This window comes from Gymnogyps californianus, chromosome 17 (genome assembly GCF_018139145.2).
Source record: "Gymnogyps californianus isolate 813 chromosome 17, ASM1813914v2, whole genome shotgun sequence".
NCBI lineage: Eukaryota > Metazoa > Chordata > Aves > Accipitriformes > Cathartidae > Gymnogyps > Gymnogyps californianus.
The window spans coordinates 7,092,411-7,111,703 of record NC_059487.1 but is presented as its reverse complement, the minus strand read 5'-3'; the positions used below and the strand labels follow the sequence as shown (position 1 = coordinate 7,111,703).

The 19,293-nt window shown below is 37.7% G+C and overlaps 1 protein-coding gene across 8 annotated transcripts in view; it reads left to right on the top strand.

Annotated features, from left to right (window-relative positions):
• Positions 1–15,871, top strand: part of ZMYND8 (zinc finger MYND-type containing 8) — a 79,785-nt gene extending 63,914 nt beyond the window's left edge. For 4 of the 8 annotated variants that reach the window (XM_050907647.1, XM_050907649.1, XM_050907646.1 and 1 more), the window contains 9 exons: positions 25–528; positions 2,262–2,636; positions 4,744–4,934; positions 5,995–6,075; positions 7,163–7,241; positions 9,066–9,305; positions 9,472–9,629; positions 11,045–11,134; positions 14,340–15,871. In XM_050907647.1, coding sequence (XP_050763604.1) covers positions 25–528; positions 2,262–2,636; positions 4,744–4,934; positions 5,995–6,075; positions 7,163–7,241; positions 9,066–9,305; positions 9,472–9,629; positions 11,045–11,134; positions 14,340–14,441 — 1,820 coding nt within the window. In that variant the 3' untranslated portion in view covers positions 14,442–15,871. Of the gene's footprint in view, positions 1–24; positions 529–2,261; positions 2,637–4,743; positions 4,935–5,994; positions 6,076–7,162; positions 7,242–9,065; positions 9,306–9,471; positions 9,630–9,928; positions 10,468–11,044; positions 11,135–14,339 lie in introns of those variants that run through there. The other 4 variants (XM_050907650.1, XR_007767452.1, XM_050907652.1 and 1 more) reach the window with 4 other exon arrangements.
• Positions 15,872–19,293: the final 3,422 nt, after the last annotated feature.

Below are 19,293 nucleotides of genomic sequence, written 5' to 3'. Positions count from 1 at the left end.
ATGTACTTTCCTCCCCACAATTAGGAATAAATGAAATATCTGAAGCTGTTTATACTGCAGTAGAACACAGTGACTCTGAAGATTCTGAAAAATCCGACACCAGCGACAGTGAATATAGTGATGAGGATCAGAAATCAAAGAATGATCAAGAAGATGGAGAGGACAAGGAAGGTACAAGAAGTGACAAAGAATCGTTGAGCTTGAAAAAAAAACCTAAGCCCCCAGCACAGAATGAAGACAAGGAAGAACTTAAAAGTACAAGTCCAGAAGTGGAGAAAACAGATGACTTGGTCAAAGAAAAGGCAATTACAGACACTGAAAAAGAATTTTCTGAAAAGGGAAAAAGTTTACAGCATCCTGCAAAAGAAAAACTGAAAGGTAAAGATGAAACAGACTCTCCAACTGTGCATCTAGGACTGGACTCTGATTCTGAGAGTGAACTTGTCATCGATCTAGGAGATGATCATTGTGGCCGTGAAGGAAGGAAAACCAAGAAAGAATCTAAAGAACCTCCTCCTAAACAAGATGGTAGGATGAAATTCTTTCCTTCCTTTTTTTCTTCTGTTCTGTAGGGCTGTTATTGAAGCCAGAGTTGTTACCATTATTTTTGCATTAAGATAAAAATATCTGTACTAAAACAATTTTTAGGAATGATTTTTCATCCTTTGTGACTATGAAAAAAGTTTTCAGTCCCCATTATAGTTTCTGATTTAAATAAAATATGTTTCATTGAGTTTCAGCAGCGTAGAACTATGAATATCCATAATATTTGTTCTATGACAAATGTAGAATTTATTTTGCAATTGTTATGGCTTTGAATTGAATCTTTACATTTTCATAGACCTCCCAAAATTGCAGGTATAGAAGAAGTTGGAACTCATCAAACATACAAATTGCATAAGGTCCCACTGAAATCAATGTAAATTCTCTCAGTAATAATCAAAAGAGCAGCTAAATCACATGTATTGTCCCTTGCTTCTATGTGTTGCTCAAAGAGGAAAGCAATCTCAATTAATGAGTGAAGTGCTTTTGCTAAGTTTGTTCTGCATGACAAAACAAAATAGAAAACCAGATTTAAATGGTTAGACTGAAAAATATTTTATTCTTCATATAACTTTCTCTTCTTGTCTATATTTTGTAGCATGTTGGCTCAATCATTTTATTTAAAACAATGTTTTCAATCAGTTAACTACACTTTAGAAGACAATGCTTCTGAATTTTGAATCTTGAAACAGAATTTAATGGATAAATGTTATTACGCCATAATCAAGAAAACAGGCTTATAAATTAAAAACAGAATTGTAATTTTGAGGAGTTTATATTGACTGATTCTTTTTTTATTTAAAAATCTATTAAGCAAGGCACCTTTATGAATTTCAGAACCACTGATTCATGTATTACTAGTGGCCTAAACCAGTGATGGTTGAAATAATAAATAATCCTAAAATTTTACTTCGATATAGAGGCAGAAGAATAATACATATTCTGAGTGAAATTAAAAGTGGATTTAAATATTCATATATATATAGACCTATATGAATATATTCTAGACATAATTTGTGTCCTGTCCATGATTCCAAGGCCCCTGCCTTTACTTGTGGCTATGAGATATTAAAATGCCTTGGTCCAGAAAAGAGATCTGATGCATGCAAATCTGAAGGTCTTTGCCCGCTTTCCAGAAACCTGTCAATGCAGCAGCCTTCCCTTTCAGACATGTTTTTCCTGGCCACAGCTTTGGAAGAATCATCCAGTTCTTAAATTGATCTGATATGTGGAACAGTCAACTATAAACTCTGGAAGATTTTTGAGTAAACATAGATATCTTAAATACACTGTATATTTGGTTGCCAGTGCCAGTTCACCTTTGTTTAGAAAGTTTTTAGTATGCTATTCCTTCAGTTATCATTCAGTCATTGTTCCTTTTGAATTTATTTTTCTCCTGAAAGAAATTGGGATGACAGGTGTAAGCAGTAACCCAGAAACATCCTAACAAATGCTAACCTCTCACATATCTTCCGAAGGAGGTCAGGCTGGTTTTTCTCGGTTTTGTACTTTTTGTTTTGCTTAATGACTGGCACTTCTGAATTGCCACCAACTTCAACTAGACTGAAATGAGTTTACTTGTAGAATATCAATTACCTTTTGAGGAAAATAATTCAGAATAGACTAGAAGGTGCATATGGCTTTTCCAAAAATTAGATGGAAAATTATGAAACAGATGTGTTGGTGAAAAGCTGGCATTACATTTTATGTTTGTTTAGTTGTAGGTAAAACTCCACCTTCCTCCAGTGCAAGCACCCAGCCTCTACCAGAAACTCCAGTACTTACCCGCTCTGCAGCCCAGACTCCGCCAGCTGGTGTGACAGCAACTACTAGTGCTTCTTCTACTGTTAGTGCTCCATCTGCAGCCACTGGAAGCCCTGTGAAAAAGCAGAGGCCTCTGCTGCCTAAGGAAACTGCCCCTGCTGTGCAGCGTGTAGTGTGGAATTCTTCAAATAAATTTCAGACATCTTCTCAGAAATGGCACATGCAGAAGGTGCAGAGACAGCAGCAACAGCAGCAGAGCCAGCAGTCTCAGTCACAGCAACCTCAGTCCTCTCAAGGGACAAGATATCAGACAAGACAAGCAGTTAAAGGTATACACTTTCTAACTCAATGTGCCTGTGATGCCATAATTCCCCAGTAGTGATCTCAGTGCTCCAAGGCTGCCCAACCAGGAGTTCTTCCATATAAACAAAATCTCAAAGTGTGGTTCTACTCTGATAAGTGACTTTAAAATACAACAACTTACTCACCATACCTGCTCCTTCTGGTGTGTATTTAGAGTCATGTCTCCTTATTTTAATGACAAAAAGTTTGTGTGTGTATCTGTATAAATATTTTTGCCATTCTTAGCCATCACAGATTTGGGAGAGTGAACTGAATTATTTTCTGGATTATACGATAAAACCACTAACTATTCCACTTGCATGATTACCACTATCACCTCAATATCTACAAACTGGATCCAGTTTTATCCAGCAAGAAGCTGATCTGTACGTTTTTTCATAGAGTATAATTTGCCAACAATGAAATTACCCAGGCTACATTTGTCTTTGAAATCCCTATTGCTTAACTCTTAACAAGACTTTGATGCTAGTTTACTGAGCAAACAGCCATGGCTTTTTAGAATGTTTTCACAACTGTTTTCTTACCATCCCTTTGCCGGAGGTTTCGCTAGTAGCAGGCACAGGGTAGTATAAGCCCATGCTTCTATTGCTTCACTTCACAGAACAGCAACTTTATGTAAACCTAGCTTCATTTGTAATTTCAAGTTAATAAACTGAACTGTTTACTGGTGCGCCTGATGAATAGATATTCTCCATTCTGCTAACACTGCTGGCAAGCCAGTAATTTCATACAGAAGAGAGGTTTAGGTAATGGGTCACATACAAACGTTTACCAGAGGCTCATTTCTCTGGTCCCAAACTGCTTTTGTGACTGTCATTTAAGAAGTGTTGAAGAAGCGGTGTCTTTCTACTTGTAGACTGCACAGATTTTATACAGAAATATTCAGTGAGAAAAATAAATGTGAAACTTGGTGAAGTCTTATTTTTAATAGAATCATACTTTAATATAAGAGCTTAATAATATGGGCTGAACTTTAAATGTTCAGCCTATGAGTTTGTTTTATCAATATGTTTACTATTGAGTGCATCATAGCAATGTTCCATCTTAAATATTCTAGAAATATATCAAATGAAAACTATAAAATCTATAGATTTCCTATATACTGAATTGGCATAAACAAAAATATAGTACATAGAGGTAAATATGAATAACTTTTTTATTTCAGTAATTCCTGTTTTGAGGATCTTGGCAGTTAAGACATCTTTTATAATATGAATCATTAAAAATAGATTAAAAAATATTGTCCTAAAATTTTTTTTAAAAAATATTTAAGGCAGATAAGTCATTAGGGATGAAAAGGTGAGGGTCTTTGCATTTTGATTTGTACTCTCATTTTTTAATTACCCACTGTTTAAGATTATTTGAAATATTGACCAAAGATGAGAAAACTTTTCTTATCCTGTTTGAGTTAACACTATGAATAACTTCTTTGCTTTAATGAGTTAATCTGATGTTGCATTCCTTGCTCTGCAGCCAACCAAAGGCTAATATTGATCTGGATATATGTATATTAAACATGTTGCAACACTAATAATAATTAGTAGCATTAATAACAGAAGAATGGGAATAACACCAGGAAGTATTACTAAAGTAGGCTTTCTTCAACAGTGGCTCACTAAACCTTGTTTCAAAGCAAAAAGAAAAGAAATTCAATAATATGTTTCAAAATTATGGCAAATGAAAATGTCAAAGTCTAACTTATGCTCATACATATGATCTTAGTTGGGAGTTCTCCAAATTGAGAGGTTAGGAAGTGAATTCCTAGGAAGTGGGATGGAAAAGTCCCAAAATGGGAGGAATACAGATCTGAGGGAGACTTTTGCATTGGCCAGCCTAAAATAGTACGTTTCAAAGATATATTTGCTTCATTACCTTTAAGCCTTACAATTATGTACAAGTTCAGTGGCTGGGCACTGTATAATTAATTGGTTAAATGGCACCATTGTACAAATAATGTAAGTCTTCGAAATGGTTAGGTGCACACATTTAAGTTAGACATTAAAGTTAGAAGTTAGCCTATTTATTTTCTTAATTGTTTATGTGATTGATCTGCTGTATGTTCTCTTCTCTTAGCTGTGCAGCAAAAAGAGATCACCCAGAGCACTTCCACATCCACTATAACCTTGGTTACAAGTACTCAACCTATTTCTATGGTTACCAGTTCTGGATCTGCAAGTACACTTTCTTCCTCAATTAATACAGACTTGCCAATTGCAACAGCTTCAGCTGATGTGGCTGCAGATATTGCTAAATATACTAGCAAAGTAAGTTCTTGAGCAAGGTTTTCTTGAAATTTTATTTTGACGTGAACTTTCACATTTTCGACATTTCAAATTCTGAAATAATTTTATTTTCAGGTTGTCATAAGTTACAAATTCATTCTACTAGGTAGGAACAGCTAGATTTTGTGAGAGTGCTGAACTCTCTTTTTAGAGCTGGTTGAATGCTGCCATTCCAAGCCAGAGTGTGTATATGATAGGCTTCAGCTGCTCAGACAGTTTAGACCCTTTCCTTCTCATGTTCCCCCATTGCTGCTTGTTACTTACGTTGCATTGTGTTTGGGACCATTTTCTGTGTTTTCTCTTAAAGGTGTAGATGTCTCCTCAGCATCATATTTACAGTAAACATGAATATTTCTTCATCTGTGTTCAGTAATACATATACAAAAATATACTTTTGTTTTAAAACACTGGATAGCTTCATCAGATGGTAACTTGTCATAAGTGTGTATTCATGTATTAAAACAGAAGCTAAGTTGTTAAAGAGAAGATGTGGTGTAATACTTGTATCATAATAATGACAGTGAGGGATGGGACATTAGCTTTTCATATACTCTTTTAGATCTTTAAATTAAAAAATTAATGTGAATACTATATAAGGAAATAAAGTTGAGTACCCAGGCATTAAAAGCACCAGAATTAATCTCGACTCAACTTTCAGTGTTCTCACTCAACCATATGGTCTTGGTGGGATTGTCAGTGGTCAGCAATGTCAGTAAATGTATTTTTTATTTTTTTGCATTGAGTTTCTTGCGCAAACTCATGGTTGTTTTTTTTTTGTTCATAAATTATATCAATGGCAATTTCTTGGAAAAGTAGAAGGTCAAGCAGTTCACCAGTTCAGGACACTTAAAAATGGGAGTCCTGATCAAGTGTGTTGTGTTCTGCCTTCTAAATAGTGCTCTAAAAGTAGACCCAGATAAATATATAGAGATGTGGGCCATTGTTGATAGTAATACACGTTCACATTAGAGTGGTAAGGAAGTGAAAGTGGGTATCTATTAAAAATATATATCAAAGATTTTTTTTCCATTTTGTCTTTCAGATGATGGATGCCATCAAAGGAACAATGACTGAAATATATAATGATCTTTCAAAAAATACTACTGGAAGTACAATAGCTGAGGTTAGTGTAAGATAAAAAAAATAAATAATATTGCTTGTATTTTAACTTCGAAAGTTGCAAAATAGTTATATGGTACTTTTATATACAAAAATACTATACCTACAAAGTATTATATATTGAGACTGTCTAGAGATCCTAATTTCTATGCCGTTTTAGAAGTAATGATTAGAGTGGTGGAAAAAAGCACTGAAAAAATCAGATGGGCTCTACAAGATAAGCAGTAAGCCATCAAGCCCAGATCCTTAAAGCTTCTGTCAAGGATTTAATTTTATGTCACCTTGTTTAAAAACAGAAATGAAGTAGTTTTTTTGAAAGTTATTTTTTCAAACCATGTGTTTGTCCACCAGAGGAAGAAGATTTTAATTTACTTCTAGTGCAGTAGCTTATTCCAGTTAAGTGATTGACAATAGTTTTTAACACTTTAAAAAAAAAACTTTAATACTTTTTGCATTTTTAATGAAATGCTATACATTGCTTTTAATTGTCGCCAAAGGTAGTACTTACTATCTTTTAAGTGTTTTCTTTCAACTTGGAAAAAGCAGATTAAGCAGTGTACATTAAGTACGAATGTGAACAAATAAAGCTCCGAGTTAAAAGTGTGATGATTTGATTGCTTGTTTTAACCAAAATAAGGAAGTCACAATTTTGAGCAACGATATTTGTATTCCCAATCCACAGTGAATGAAAAACTTGCTTTCCTAATCCTGATCTAGTTAAAAAGAAAATAAAATAAATGAAATGTCATACTAATAAATGCAAACAAAACTGAGGAATAGGTTTTTGATTCCAGTCAGAGAAATTTGAGACTCGACTAATTTCAGAGGAAACAAGAGCAAGTTTAATAGAAGTGCTTTTTGTTTTCAAACAGTCCTGTACTTTTTATGGTAAGCAAATCTAGCAAACAAATATTTAGAATACTTCAGACTTTGGTCTGGGGTTTACTATGGTCTTGTCCTCATATTAATATGAAGGAGCCTCGATGTAAGTGATGATCAGGCTCTTTGCTTCGGGCATGTTTTTCTGTATAATAATTATGTATTATACACTGCACCCTGTTTATTATTACTAACACATTTTTAATATTTAGATTCGGCGTTTGAGGATTGAGATAGAAAAACTTCAATGGTTACATCAACAGGAACTCTCAGAAATGAAGCATAATCTAGGTATGAAAATGGCAGTCCAAAATACCGTATCAGGTTTTGTCCTGAATAGAAAATCCAAATGCTTGTAGTATGTATTACCTTCATCATATGATACTACAAATTGTCCAAGTGAGGGACAGAAGACCTTGTATGCGCTGTGCTGATGTTAGCGGACACCTTTTGAGTATGTACACAAAGTTACTTTATCTGTGCATATTAAACAACAGGTGTTCAGCCCTCTGAGACAAATTTAGGCTAAAGAGAGCTTTTAATAGGACAGAATAACTTTATTTTAATGCATCACTGGGTAATCGCTCTTCATGAGATATTTTATGCTGATTATTTCATACTAATTCTCATATGAACCAGGTTCTGTTAATATAGCCACTGGGGGAACCTGCTTCCTCTGGTATCTTTGTAGATCGTAGCTGACATTTTGGTTCAGATCAGCTGTTGGTGTATACACTTATTGATTGATTGATTGATTGATTTAAAGTGAATAGATAACCTTGACTCAGTCTTGGTGCCAGACTATCAGTGAAATAAAGTCAAAATACCTCCTTAAACAGATAAAAGAATATTCCTGCTAGGAGGGGGACTTTCATCTCTACATTCACTCAACCATATGGGCAGGAAATGAAACCATGATTAAAATGTGATTCCTCTTAAATTATCTTTTTTAATGCACTGTGGGAGGAAGGTTGCAATTGCGTGATCAAGTCCCCTTTAAGCTACATGCAATCCAAACAGCCTTAGGACTCTGTAATACAGTGTCCTCGTCCACTTTTTGACTCTCTTTTTGCAGAGCACATCAGGAATCAAAGTGAATTAAGGGCTGAATAACTCCACATTCAGAGTCATGTCTTTGGTTTGTTAGTAACATCTTGCTCTTTCAAATCAGGGTAGACCAGTTTTTCCACTGCTGCAGTCCAGTTATAGCATTCTTCAGAATTGCCTGGGTATGGCAACGACTCGTCTGCAACTCACAGAACTGAATGTCTAGGTGTGCTCAGAAATAAAAGAAAAATCCTTTAAACCCTTTGTCACCAGTTTTAAGCTACTGATTTAAATGAACACCTTTAATGGTGTTTTGAAAGTATGGCAACTTCAGAGTTTTTCAGAAGACTCAAAGATTCATCCTGAGTCAAGGTGGCTAGAATTGGAATGCTTTATTTGTATTTGCCCACTTTCTTGAAGATTCTGTCACGCTCTCTTTCACTCATAGTCACTCGTAGTGACTGAGGTATCAATTTATAACTGTATTAATAGTGGGTGGCTCTCAGAGCAATCCTGAAGTAAGGCTCAAATTTACAGCTTTATTCACGTAGTGATGAGTTTTTGCAACTTTGTCAGTGTCCCTCTTGGAACTTTCACATTTTTCTTTGTAAAGAAACCAAGATACAATGAACAATTGATTTGCTGTTACTTATTTATGAGACAAGAGAAGAAATATAATTCTCTGTATTTTCTGAATACTGGAGCAGAACAAAAGTTTGGGCTTGTAAAGACAAAGTATGTTAGCAGCAGCTGCATACATCCTTTTTGTGTTTACGCTGCACCTAGTACACCTGGATTCTGATCCTTTGTGGGACGTCTAGAACTAAAGTGTTAAAGAAATGGAAGGTAAGGGTTAAGGGTAAAAATCATGGTGCCAGAATAAGAAAAGAAGATGGAAGACTTTCATTTGTTGAGTAGGTATGAAACAAGAGTTGCCCAAACTCAGGGAATGTTTTGATTGCTAGTTTTAATTTCACGTTGTCTTTAAACTCATGAAAATTATTGGTTTGCACCTTGCTGTTGGGGGGCGGAAACTGCAAAACTCATCCTTCTTTGCATTTTGAGTAGAACTGACAATGGCTGAAATGCGTCAGAGTCTAGAACAAGAACGAGATCGTTTGATTGCTGAGGTGAAGAAGCAGCTGGAATTGGAAAAGCAGCAAGCAGTGGATGAAACTAAAAAGAAGCAGTGGTGTGCTAACTGCAAGAAAGAGGCCATTTTTTATTGCTGTTGGAATACTAGCTACTGTGACTATCCCTGCCAACAAGCTCACTGGCCTGAGCACATGAAATCTTGCACACAGTCAGGTAATGTTGCTCTGGGTTGCCTGTTTCACAGCGGAGGGGGTCAGGGTGGGTGGAATACACAGTGACTGAATATTCTTCATTTGCATGGGTGCAGATGTGCCTGTGAAGAGTGACTGTGGACTGGTACACGAGTAGCGGCTACTTTCTCTTTTTTCCTTTATTTTAGCTACTGCAACACAGCAAGAAACAGATACTGAAATTAGCACAGAAACATTAAATAAATCATCCCAGCCCAGCTCAAGTGTGCAGCCTACACCTACAGAAACAGCCAGCACCCCTAAGGAAAAGGAAGGTTCAGCTGATAAAAGCAAAGAGAGTGTTACAGTGAGTATCACTGTGGTCACTTCAAACAGAAATAATATGTAAGATTTCTCTGAAACCTACCCCTAAAGGCTTCCCTGGATCAGCCAGGAATTTATGACCATTTGCTTATTTCAAAGAGTGTGATTTGGGGACTGAGATAGGGAGTTGTGGTTTTTTTTTCCTTCATCTTGGCAAAAAAATCTCCTTCTGTCCTCTGGGAACACCCTTTCCCCTTCACTCATTCCCGATAAAACCTTGTGTTGGCTTGACTCATCCTTCCAGCCAAAGGGGACTGGACCTCTTTCTCTCTCTCTCTCCAGGACCCATCAGTGTAGCTTCTGGTCTGGATCTTTCGATACAAGTTGCCTTCTGATAAGCAATACTGACTGCAGCACTTCCAAGCCCTTCTTGCCTGGGGGTTCAGAGGCCAAGCTCAAGACCTGCATTCAAATCAACTTACTTTATCACAACAGACTGCCACTAGGGTACCACAATGTTCCATAACACTGATACAACAATTCACCTGGATCTACAGTTAACGGAGCAGTGTGCAGTTACGAAATCCTCCATAGCATCTACTCTGATAGTATTCAGTAGGCAAGGATGAGCAAATGCTCTAATAAAAGGGACTTAACATTGCATATATAGAAAATGTTTATAGAGAAGATTCTGCTTTATAGGTAGGGCTTGACTATTAGCAATTTCAGCAACGTTTTTCTTCTGCCCTTGCAAGATTTATTAAATGAAAGATTTTAGAGGGGGGCTGATCCTTCAAACCCTTACACATGATCCCCCACATCAGTAGGAGCCTTGTTGTATTTTAAAATATTAAAAGCAAACTAATTTTGTAGTATTGTGATTCCAGCATGATGTCTCATTGAGATAGTCCTATAGAATTGGGAAGCATAGTAAACTAGAGAGCTGTGTTCATTTCTTGACACTTTTGCTACTGTCTGGTGTTAGATCTCTGGGCTTGACATGTCATCTAAGGGAGTAACTTGGGAAACAGATTTGAAGAGGGAAGAAGGATGTGCTGTTCCACCTGAATGCTTTGGTGAAGTTAGTTAAACTCTGGCTCAGTCGATGTTCACGTGCATTGTTTGTGGCAGCACAACCTTTGTGTTACTGGGGAAAGAGAGGGTGGGAGAAAATCAATTACCTAAAACTTTTGCCAGGGAATATTCCAGTTATACCAATCTGGAATTGCTTTCACATAGATGTTCTACCTGAAACATCATGCTGTATACATTGATCATGCTCATAATTTGAATTTTGTTTTATTAACAAAGTAGTAACCCGTGAATTCATTAAGATGCAAATTTTTAACACAAACAAAACATCCAACATAAATTTCATATTATAATAATAATAACAACTAGGTGGAATTTATGTAAAAGCCGAGACTTCTACTGAGGTTGCCTGTGCTGTCTCTGCAGATAGCAACAGGTGTGACAAGCAACCAGCCTATAAAACTGGTCCAGGTACCGCAGACCACCACCTATATTCCAACTACTCAACCCACAATTGTAAGTACAATATCATCATTTAAAGTCTGCAGTAGTACTGTTCCCGGCATTAAAATTGCTCAGTATTTCTGGGGGGTTGTCTCCGTCTGCTGTTCTATCAAGATATGAATTCACTGGTATAGTCTCAACTTGCAGTGCAAAATGTCTTATTTTGCTGTGCAACATTCCACCCTTTCATTTCATCATTCATTATTACAAGGATTCAGAAATTGTCGTTAAGTATAGCGAAGGCACTGAGGACAGTCAGACTTCCATTTTACATTATGATGTTAGTTATTTGTCCGTTTCATGTATATACTTGACCACAACATCAATGTAAATATATAGAATTCATTTTAAATATCTTTTAAATATCTTTTTGTCTATGGTATCCTAAAGAGATTTAATTAATTCTGAGCTATGCTTGATATTCCTGCGACATGTCAGTATCTATGAAAGAAAATATGCATTCATCAGTAGTGTATCTCCCACGCAGTCTTGCACAGTAGTGTTATGAAATTATGAGAAAGAGCATTGGAATCAGACCTGTTTTTTTCCATCAAAGACTTAAGCAAGGACACTTGAATTCCTTAGTGTCAGTCACAGGAGATGGGACAGAAGTGAGTTTGATTTTTGTATTTTATGCACCATAATATCCAACTGGTCATGTTCTGCAGCGCTCACTTCAGAGTCAGCATGGCATCTGAGCTGACAGTCTTCTTACCAAAAGCAAATATGCTGATACTGCACTGGTAACTGAACGGCATGCTCTGTCCCAGTGGTGGGTTCAACAGAGAAGCCCATGTGTGGTAACTTCAGTTCATTTTCTGACTGAAGGTAGATAACTTATAGTAGTAACTATGTACTAATTTAACAGCGTACCTTAATCACACTGTGATTGTGAGGCCTAGTTTGCTACAGAAGTTACTCTGTCTTTCTCTCTCCTTGTGTACACATGCGCGCGTGCACGCCCTTCCACCCCCCCCCCCCCCCAGCTGCAGGATACATGCCTCATGTGTGCATGTCTATGAATACACGCACATGCACACATACATACAGTATTTCAGCACCATTATATTCCAGACAAATGTTACTGCTCTTAGTGGGGATCATGACTTTTCACATTCCTAGCAGTGTTTTAACTCGACTCATTTTGTCTCAACTGAGAGCACTGTGCACCTTTGCAGCATTGGCCCTACGTTGCTTGGACTGAGTTACCATAACAAACAAGGTTTTATATGTGTTTTAAAATTAAATAGCAAACATCAAAGATGTCAGGCTCTTTTGTGAATAGCTGAGAGGTTGTTAAGATCATAAGGTGGTTTTGTGTAATATTCAGAAAAATGGCAGTTACCTTCATCGGTTTTCCGCAATACAAAGTATATTGAGTTATGTAAAGCGTCATTGGAACGTCTGAAAGGTTTCAGCCTTTATTTGTGCATGCTTAAAACTTTGTACACATTTGCATTAGTCTTGCACAGCTACAGACACCTCTGTATTCTAATGACTGCATGTGCAATTTAAATAATTTTAAACCTTAGTGCATGTTTAATATGTATGCAAAATGTACATATGTGTAAAACTGGCAGAGGTGGAGAATTTGCCTCTCAGGGAATGATCTTAACACATTTAAGGAGTCTCGCACATTCCATATCCCGACCGCTATGAGAACTGAAACTTAAATTTTTTCATTTGTGTAAGCGTGGATATTTAAAAGGGGACTGTGGCAACCTTAATTTCCCCACCTGTAGTACTAACAGTGACTTACATAATGGCTTCCTTAGGGTTCAGTTTGCACTTTTTGTCCAACTAGGAATTTCTTCCTCTGAACAACTTCCAGTGTATCTTCTGGGTACCATTTCCACTGAACCCTCTATACGCATCTGAAATCATTACAAAACGGCAGTAATCTTGAATTTACTTAGCAAATTGGTTCCACGTTTGGTTTTTATTATTTCTGCAGTTAAAATAATGTAAAAATATGAATTCATCGTCTTTGCATTCCAGGGAATGGAATGAGTAGGCTTCTGGAAGGCATAGACTTTGTCACAAAGGAGCTGATAAACACTCTAGGCTGTACTCCATCTCAGTAGGGATACTGGCAATCTTCGTTGAATACCATTAAGACACTAATGTGGTTTCTTAAAACAGTGTGGGGAAACATTGGGCGTCAGTGAACTTGTATTTCTTCTTCCATGCTCTCTTTGGAATGTCACACTACCATCAGGGGGAAGATCTGTGCATCCCTTTCAGAGTCCTCAAAATCTCACTTCCTGTTTCTTCCACAAAATATCGTGAACTGAAATGGATGCATTTGTTTGATCACCAGTTGTGCATCACTGGAATTGTATCAAAACACACTTGCAGTTTGTATGGTATAGACGTTTCTAGACTTTCTTACATTTTTGGAGCAAGGTTAAGATACAGACTTAAGATTCAATAAATCCTTTTCCAGATCTTCCAGAGTGATGTGACCTTGACCAGATTGTTTAACATTCTTGTGCCTTTGTCTCTGCATCTGTAGAATCAGTTACCACCTATAGAGATGTCCTGAAACTTCATTTGTTGAGATTTATAAATCATGATCTGTATGACGGAAGTGAAAAGTTTATTCTATATTAATATTTTTACAGGGTGTATAAGACAGTTCCCAGTAATGCTGATGGTTTTGTTATTGATTTGTGCAAAAGTTAACTTAAGTACTTTTTTGTTCAAATGGATGTTCTTTGTTCTCTTCTGTGGAGACTGAATGCATGAGGGAGTTCCTTTTGGGGAAGAAGATTTAAATAATGTGTAACAAGAATATACTTATAAACAAGGGTATTTTTGTACTCGTTTGATTTGTCAAAACTTTTTCAAATGACAGAGGATTTTCTTAGCCCTTTGTCCTCTTTCTGTGTATTAGTTTGGGGAAAATACGTAACTGGATGTAACTATGAAAATCTAACTCTCCAAGCACAGACAGAGTGTGTACAGTACCTATAGGACCACCTGTCCCTGTAGTTAAATAGTAGTAGTAATAATACAGAAAAACTCTTGGCTATAGGAAAGTAATACCCTACTTTCTACCCTGGAATGAGGTAATATTGCGGTAATAAAGGTATTAATTCTTGCACGAAATTGGAACTTGTTCTGGATTTTCCCTGGAAAATAAATCTCTATTTCTGTGGTCATGTTTATGTGACCTTTAACATAACAATATGTTTCTCTTGGTTTTAATCCACAGACCATTCCTGTAGTGGTAAGTCCTTCTGCTGGGACAGTGGCAATGAGAACTGGAGTTCAGTATGTTCAGACCACAATGCCAGTCCAAGTACGAAGAGTCTAACTGCTAACGAGAAGTCCATACAATTGTTGGAATAAATAAATCTAATAGAAATGTGAAAAATAAACACAGTTCTTTGGATTAACCTCAAAGGTTCAGACTTTAGCTTTGTATATGTGTACAAAGCATTAACTACACTACATTAATGTAAAGCATTAGCGCTGGCTTAGAAAAGCTGAGGACAGGTAAGATCCATATTAAATCTATGCTTCTTTTGTAAATAATGTACAATTTGTGGATGTCATTAAAGTTCGAGTACCATCTCCTTTTTATATTTGTATTGACTTTAACTTATAAAGAGCGTTTGAAGTTGGAAAAGGAAGGTTTAAAACGGCCTTATCACAAGCTAACACTGAGAACTGGTCTTAGGAAACTGCAGTTACGCATCAAATAATAATGAGAATCTGAACAACTCGATTTGCATTTGGATTGACAAAAATTTCTGCACTTTGAAACTCCTGTAGAATTTCTTTGAGCAACCAAGTGACGAAGGGTAGCTTTTTTTAGTCAACTGTATTACGCAAATTATGACATTTCCAATCGGTGGACCTGAAATACGTAAAGATTTACATTGTTTTTTACAATGACCAGACTGTTAAAATTTATATTGTTTACAGGTTAAAATTAAGTTAAAATGTCATTCAGTCTAATATCAGGAAAGTTGGAAAGTGTAATACCAGCTGATTGTAGCATGATTTCTGATCACTGATATCAAAGATTGAGAAAAGTAAAGTTTGTTCCTATGCTTCACAGTTCGGTTTTCTTTTTTTTAAAATCCTCCAAAAGGACTTTGAACAACAACTAGGTGTGGAGAAAAACGTGGATCGGGAAACATGGGCAAAGGACTTTTGGTGCTGGGCCAGAGCATGTATTATTTATATGATGGAATTTATGTTTTTATGTAAGCATGAAACAGTACAGTATGAGAGAAAGTAACCCATGAAAATGCTGTCTGTTACACTTATACTGTAGTACCATTTTGTATGTTGTGTAAAACGAAAGCATTGAACAAAGCAAAGGTGATGTATGTATATGAGAAAATTAATTGTATGATATCATTCCAGTACATTCTGTTGTACATTTTAGTCATGTTGATTTCTCCCATTGTTTATAAAAGAATGCGGTTTGTACAGTCTCCAGCTAGTACCCATATTAGAGGGAAAAAAGTATTAGAAGAAAAAAAGCGAGAACAGAATATTCGTGAATTGCAGTTGTGTCAAAAATAGCCTAGCTGGCCTTATTTGTGAAGCATAATTGCTTTTAGCATATGGAAGTATTTTTTCACATTTTCTTTGTATAAAATTTGTATTAAACTTAAATATCTTTTTTGACAATTGTGTTTCTTTGTGACTGAGACAGGTGACACACACGATATGCTTTGGGTTTCTCCAATTTTTCAAGAAACTTCACAATTTTTTTATTAAACTGTTTTAGAAGAATGTTCTGTGTTCCTGGATTTCCAGTTTCATTTCAATCTGGATGAATGTTCATTTCTGCACAGTCTCCAGATCATAGATAATTTCACTTATGTTGGGATCTTGTGTCTCAGAAGTATGGGGCCTCTGAATCCAAGCCTGTCAAATTTGAGAGAAAACAAAGCATTGGCAGTCTGTAAATAAGAAGCCACGTATGTATAAAACTCAGTAGCATCCATTTTCTCTGTTTTAACAGCAGCAAAGGTCCCTTGCTTGTTGTGTTAACGTTGATCCAGTGGTTGGATTGGGGTGGGACCATTACGCGTAGTCTTGTTAGGTGTACTTGGGGGTTAGAAACGGGGACTTTCATGATGAGTACGGTTGTAGCCCTCTAAGAGGGTATGAACTGGGCCAGACTGCTGTGTGTGTCTTAATTATCTGTTAGAAGAAACAGGGAGCTGACGAAATGGCTCGCTATAAAATCTTACTGTGAATACTGTCTTAAAGTTCCTACTCCTGCAGCTATCTTGTTACATGCATTTGTAAAACAACTAAAGTTAATGTTCCCAGGGCTACTGTTTAAAGAAAAGCACAAATCTTGAAAGCTTGAAATGACGTTTTGGCCTTCCCTATGTAATTTGAATGCTGGTATCAATGAGACAAGCTCTTGTGTTAGGAAGAAAGAGATGAACAAGTCAAAAATTGTTACAGGAAACCACACTGCTTTCTGAAGCCTGTTTCAACCTGTGTTTTTTTTCTTTTAATAGGCATTGTTTTTTCTATAAGAGTTGTTTTCTTTCCTCATGTGAAATAATAGGTGACCAAATCCTAGTAAAGATTTATATAAATATAAAATAATAACTCCTGACAAGAGGTATCAGGTCAAGACCCAAGGTATCATCTTGGATGTTCCGGTGACTGTATTTTTTCCACATTTTAGCTAGTTACTGTATGAAGTTCTCTGGTTTTCTGAAGATTGTTTTGTGTTAACTGAAGTGAAGGAAGAACACATCTCTGGCTTGGACGTTACGGGAGGAGATGACACTGATGTGATATGAATTTAAAAGGCTGCAATGTTATTTAATATATGATCAAATACCTTGACTAGGCATAAGCTGCACCTGTTGCTTGTGTCTAGAGTATCCCTGTACCCTATGTAGTGTATCCCTTGTTTATTTTGGAACTGAGTTTGGGAAAAATTACTGTGCTGGGTCTGGAATTTTTACCTCTCTGATGGTGAAGGTTCATCAGTTGTGGCACCTGACTCAGTCCTGGATTGAAGTCAGTCTGGATGGCTGTCCTTTCATCGTCTAGCTGCAAAGGGTGATGCCAATGAGGAGGTGTTGATGGGGGCCGGGGGGTAGTAAACTGTGAATAACGAAAAGCCTCTTTGGCCATATACCATCCTGGGAAAACTTGTTTTCACCCTTCAGCTACAGGCAGCGGGTGTCCCTTGGGCTTGCCATCCTCTGTTATAACCTACTGAAAGACCTGTGGGCACATTACTGCCGATTCCTCTGGTGTTGGGGACAAAATTAACTTGTCTTGGAGTCTGAGCTTAGAAATCTCTATATTATCTTCCATTATCCCTTGGGCCTTCAGCTAGGAAGGAGAGGGGAGATTGGCACTGGTGGTCCTTATCTGGGCAACTCCACAGCTTTACCAAGCAGTGGCAGTATTTTCCTAGCTTTAGTGTCATTTCAGGAAGGCAGGAGCTAATAAATACCGCATTCAAGGTGCTCTGAGGCTTTGTTTTAGCCCCCAAAACAGTATGCTCTGGATGGAGTTTACCATAGCAAGGTTCCATCACAGAGGCCTGATGTTGGCATAGGGATGTGAGGAACAGACATGGATGTTGGATCGGTGCCACACAGCTGCAGGCGCTGCAGTAGCTGCAGCCTGGCCGGCAGTTCTGGCTGCAGAGGCCATTATGTTCAAACTGGAACTCTGTGGGCCGGCTATGAATGCAGGGGTTAAGAATTTGCCATCAGTTGTGCCGTCACCTTCTTGTCCTGGTGCTTGCTGAGTTGGCTTTTCAGTGCTTAAATCATAGAAGTGTAAGTGGTTAAATTGCAGAGGAGGAACACAGTCTGTCTGGAGCCACAGGCTCCTAAGTTTTTCATCCTCCTCTACAGCTGTGTCAGTTCCGAGGGGGTGCTATAGGTTCCGCTATCCATGCTCAGTCGAGGCTAACCTACAGCCCACTGAATGCCGGCATTTCATCCTCTACACAGAGGTAGAACCATGGGACCAAAGTCCCTGTGAATACTTGCCCTTTCTTTGTGAATCATAGAGGCTAGTTTTTCAAACGATTGTACAGCTGCACCTCGATTGAAGGCATTTTAGAAACAATGAGATTTCTGTTTTTCTTCCCTTTTAAAAAATGATTTTTATACAAAATACCGCTCTCGAGTACTTGCCCAGCGCCCAGTGTTAGCTCTGCTATGCTTGCCTTATCTGTCCAGTTGTGCACCTCATAGGAAAAAGGCTAAATGCTGAGAATTTGGTTTGTTTACCTAATGCTCATCAGGTACGACGGCTGTGACTCCCGAATTTTGCAAGGGACCTCAAACCAAGATTTTGTGAGGCAGCTGTCTGGGGGAGCAGCAAGGTGTTCGGCATTCCTGCTTCGTGGGGCTTGCTTACCGTGAAGGCCGGCTGCCCTCGGGAGGTCACACGGGAGAACTGCATGAACACTTCAGTACAGGAAATGGGTAAAATAGCGCAATTACACGTGTTCTTCCATCCCCAACGATGACGTGTATTTTCGCAACTATTTTCGTTGCAGTTTTCTGGTTATTTGACAAAATGCTATATTCTGTTGTTGCATCTGAACGATTCACAGCTGGGCAAGGCCCAAGTGTGATTTTTGTCAAAGCTGTTTTCAGAAATGGTTCAGATCTAGGTTCTGGTTTCACAGCATGACTAGAAGTTTGAAGAGAGAGACCTAACAAGATGCTCTCTTTTGGTGCATGCCACCTCAATGGCTTTTTTGGTTGTTAAGAGCTGTATTTACTTTGTGTTGCACTCCACAACTTACCAGAAGTGGCAGTTGACAGCAGATGGGTGGAGAGACCCTAAGGATAAGGTTAATGTGGGGGAAAAAAAAAAGTAGTATTTTGTTTCAGTCCTTCACCTGAAGAGGATGTGGGGAAGAGCAGGCGTGTGGTGTGGATCAGTCCCTGCAAAACTCAGAGTCAGGCTTTCACAAAAGGAGCGTGTTATGTGGGTGCAGTGTGGCAAGTCACGCTGCATAGGCTCCAAGGATGTATATAGGCATGCTCATCAGATAAGGCACACTGAGCTAGGAAACGTACCTGAGCTTTAAGCCTGCCCAAAGCATAGGCAGAACGGAACTCTGACATGCTGAGCCAATTTCAGTCTTAGAAAAAGGAGCCACAATAGCAACTCCATTCAGTTCCTCTCTGAGGCAGTGCTCG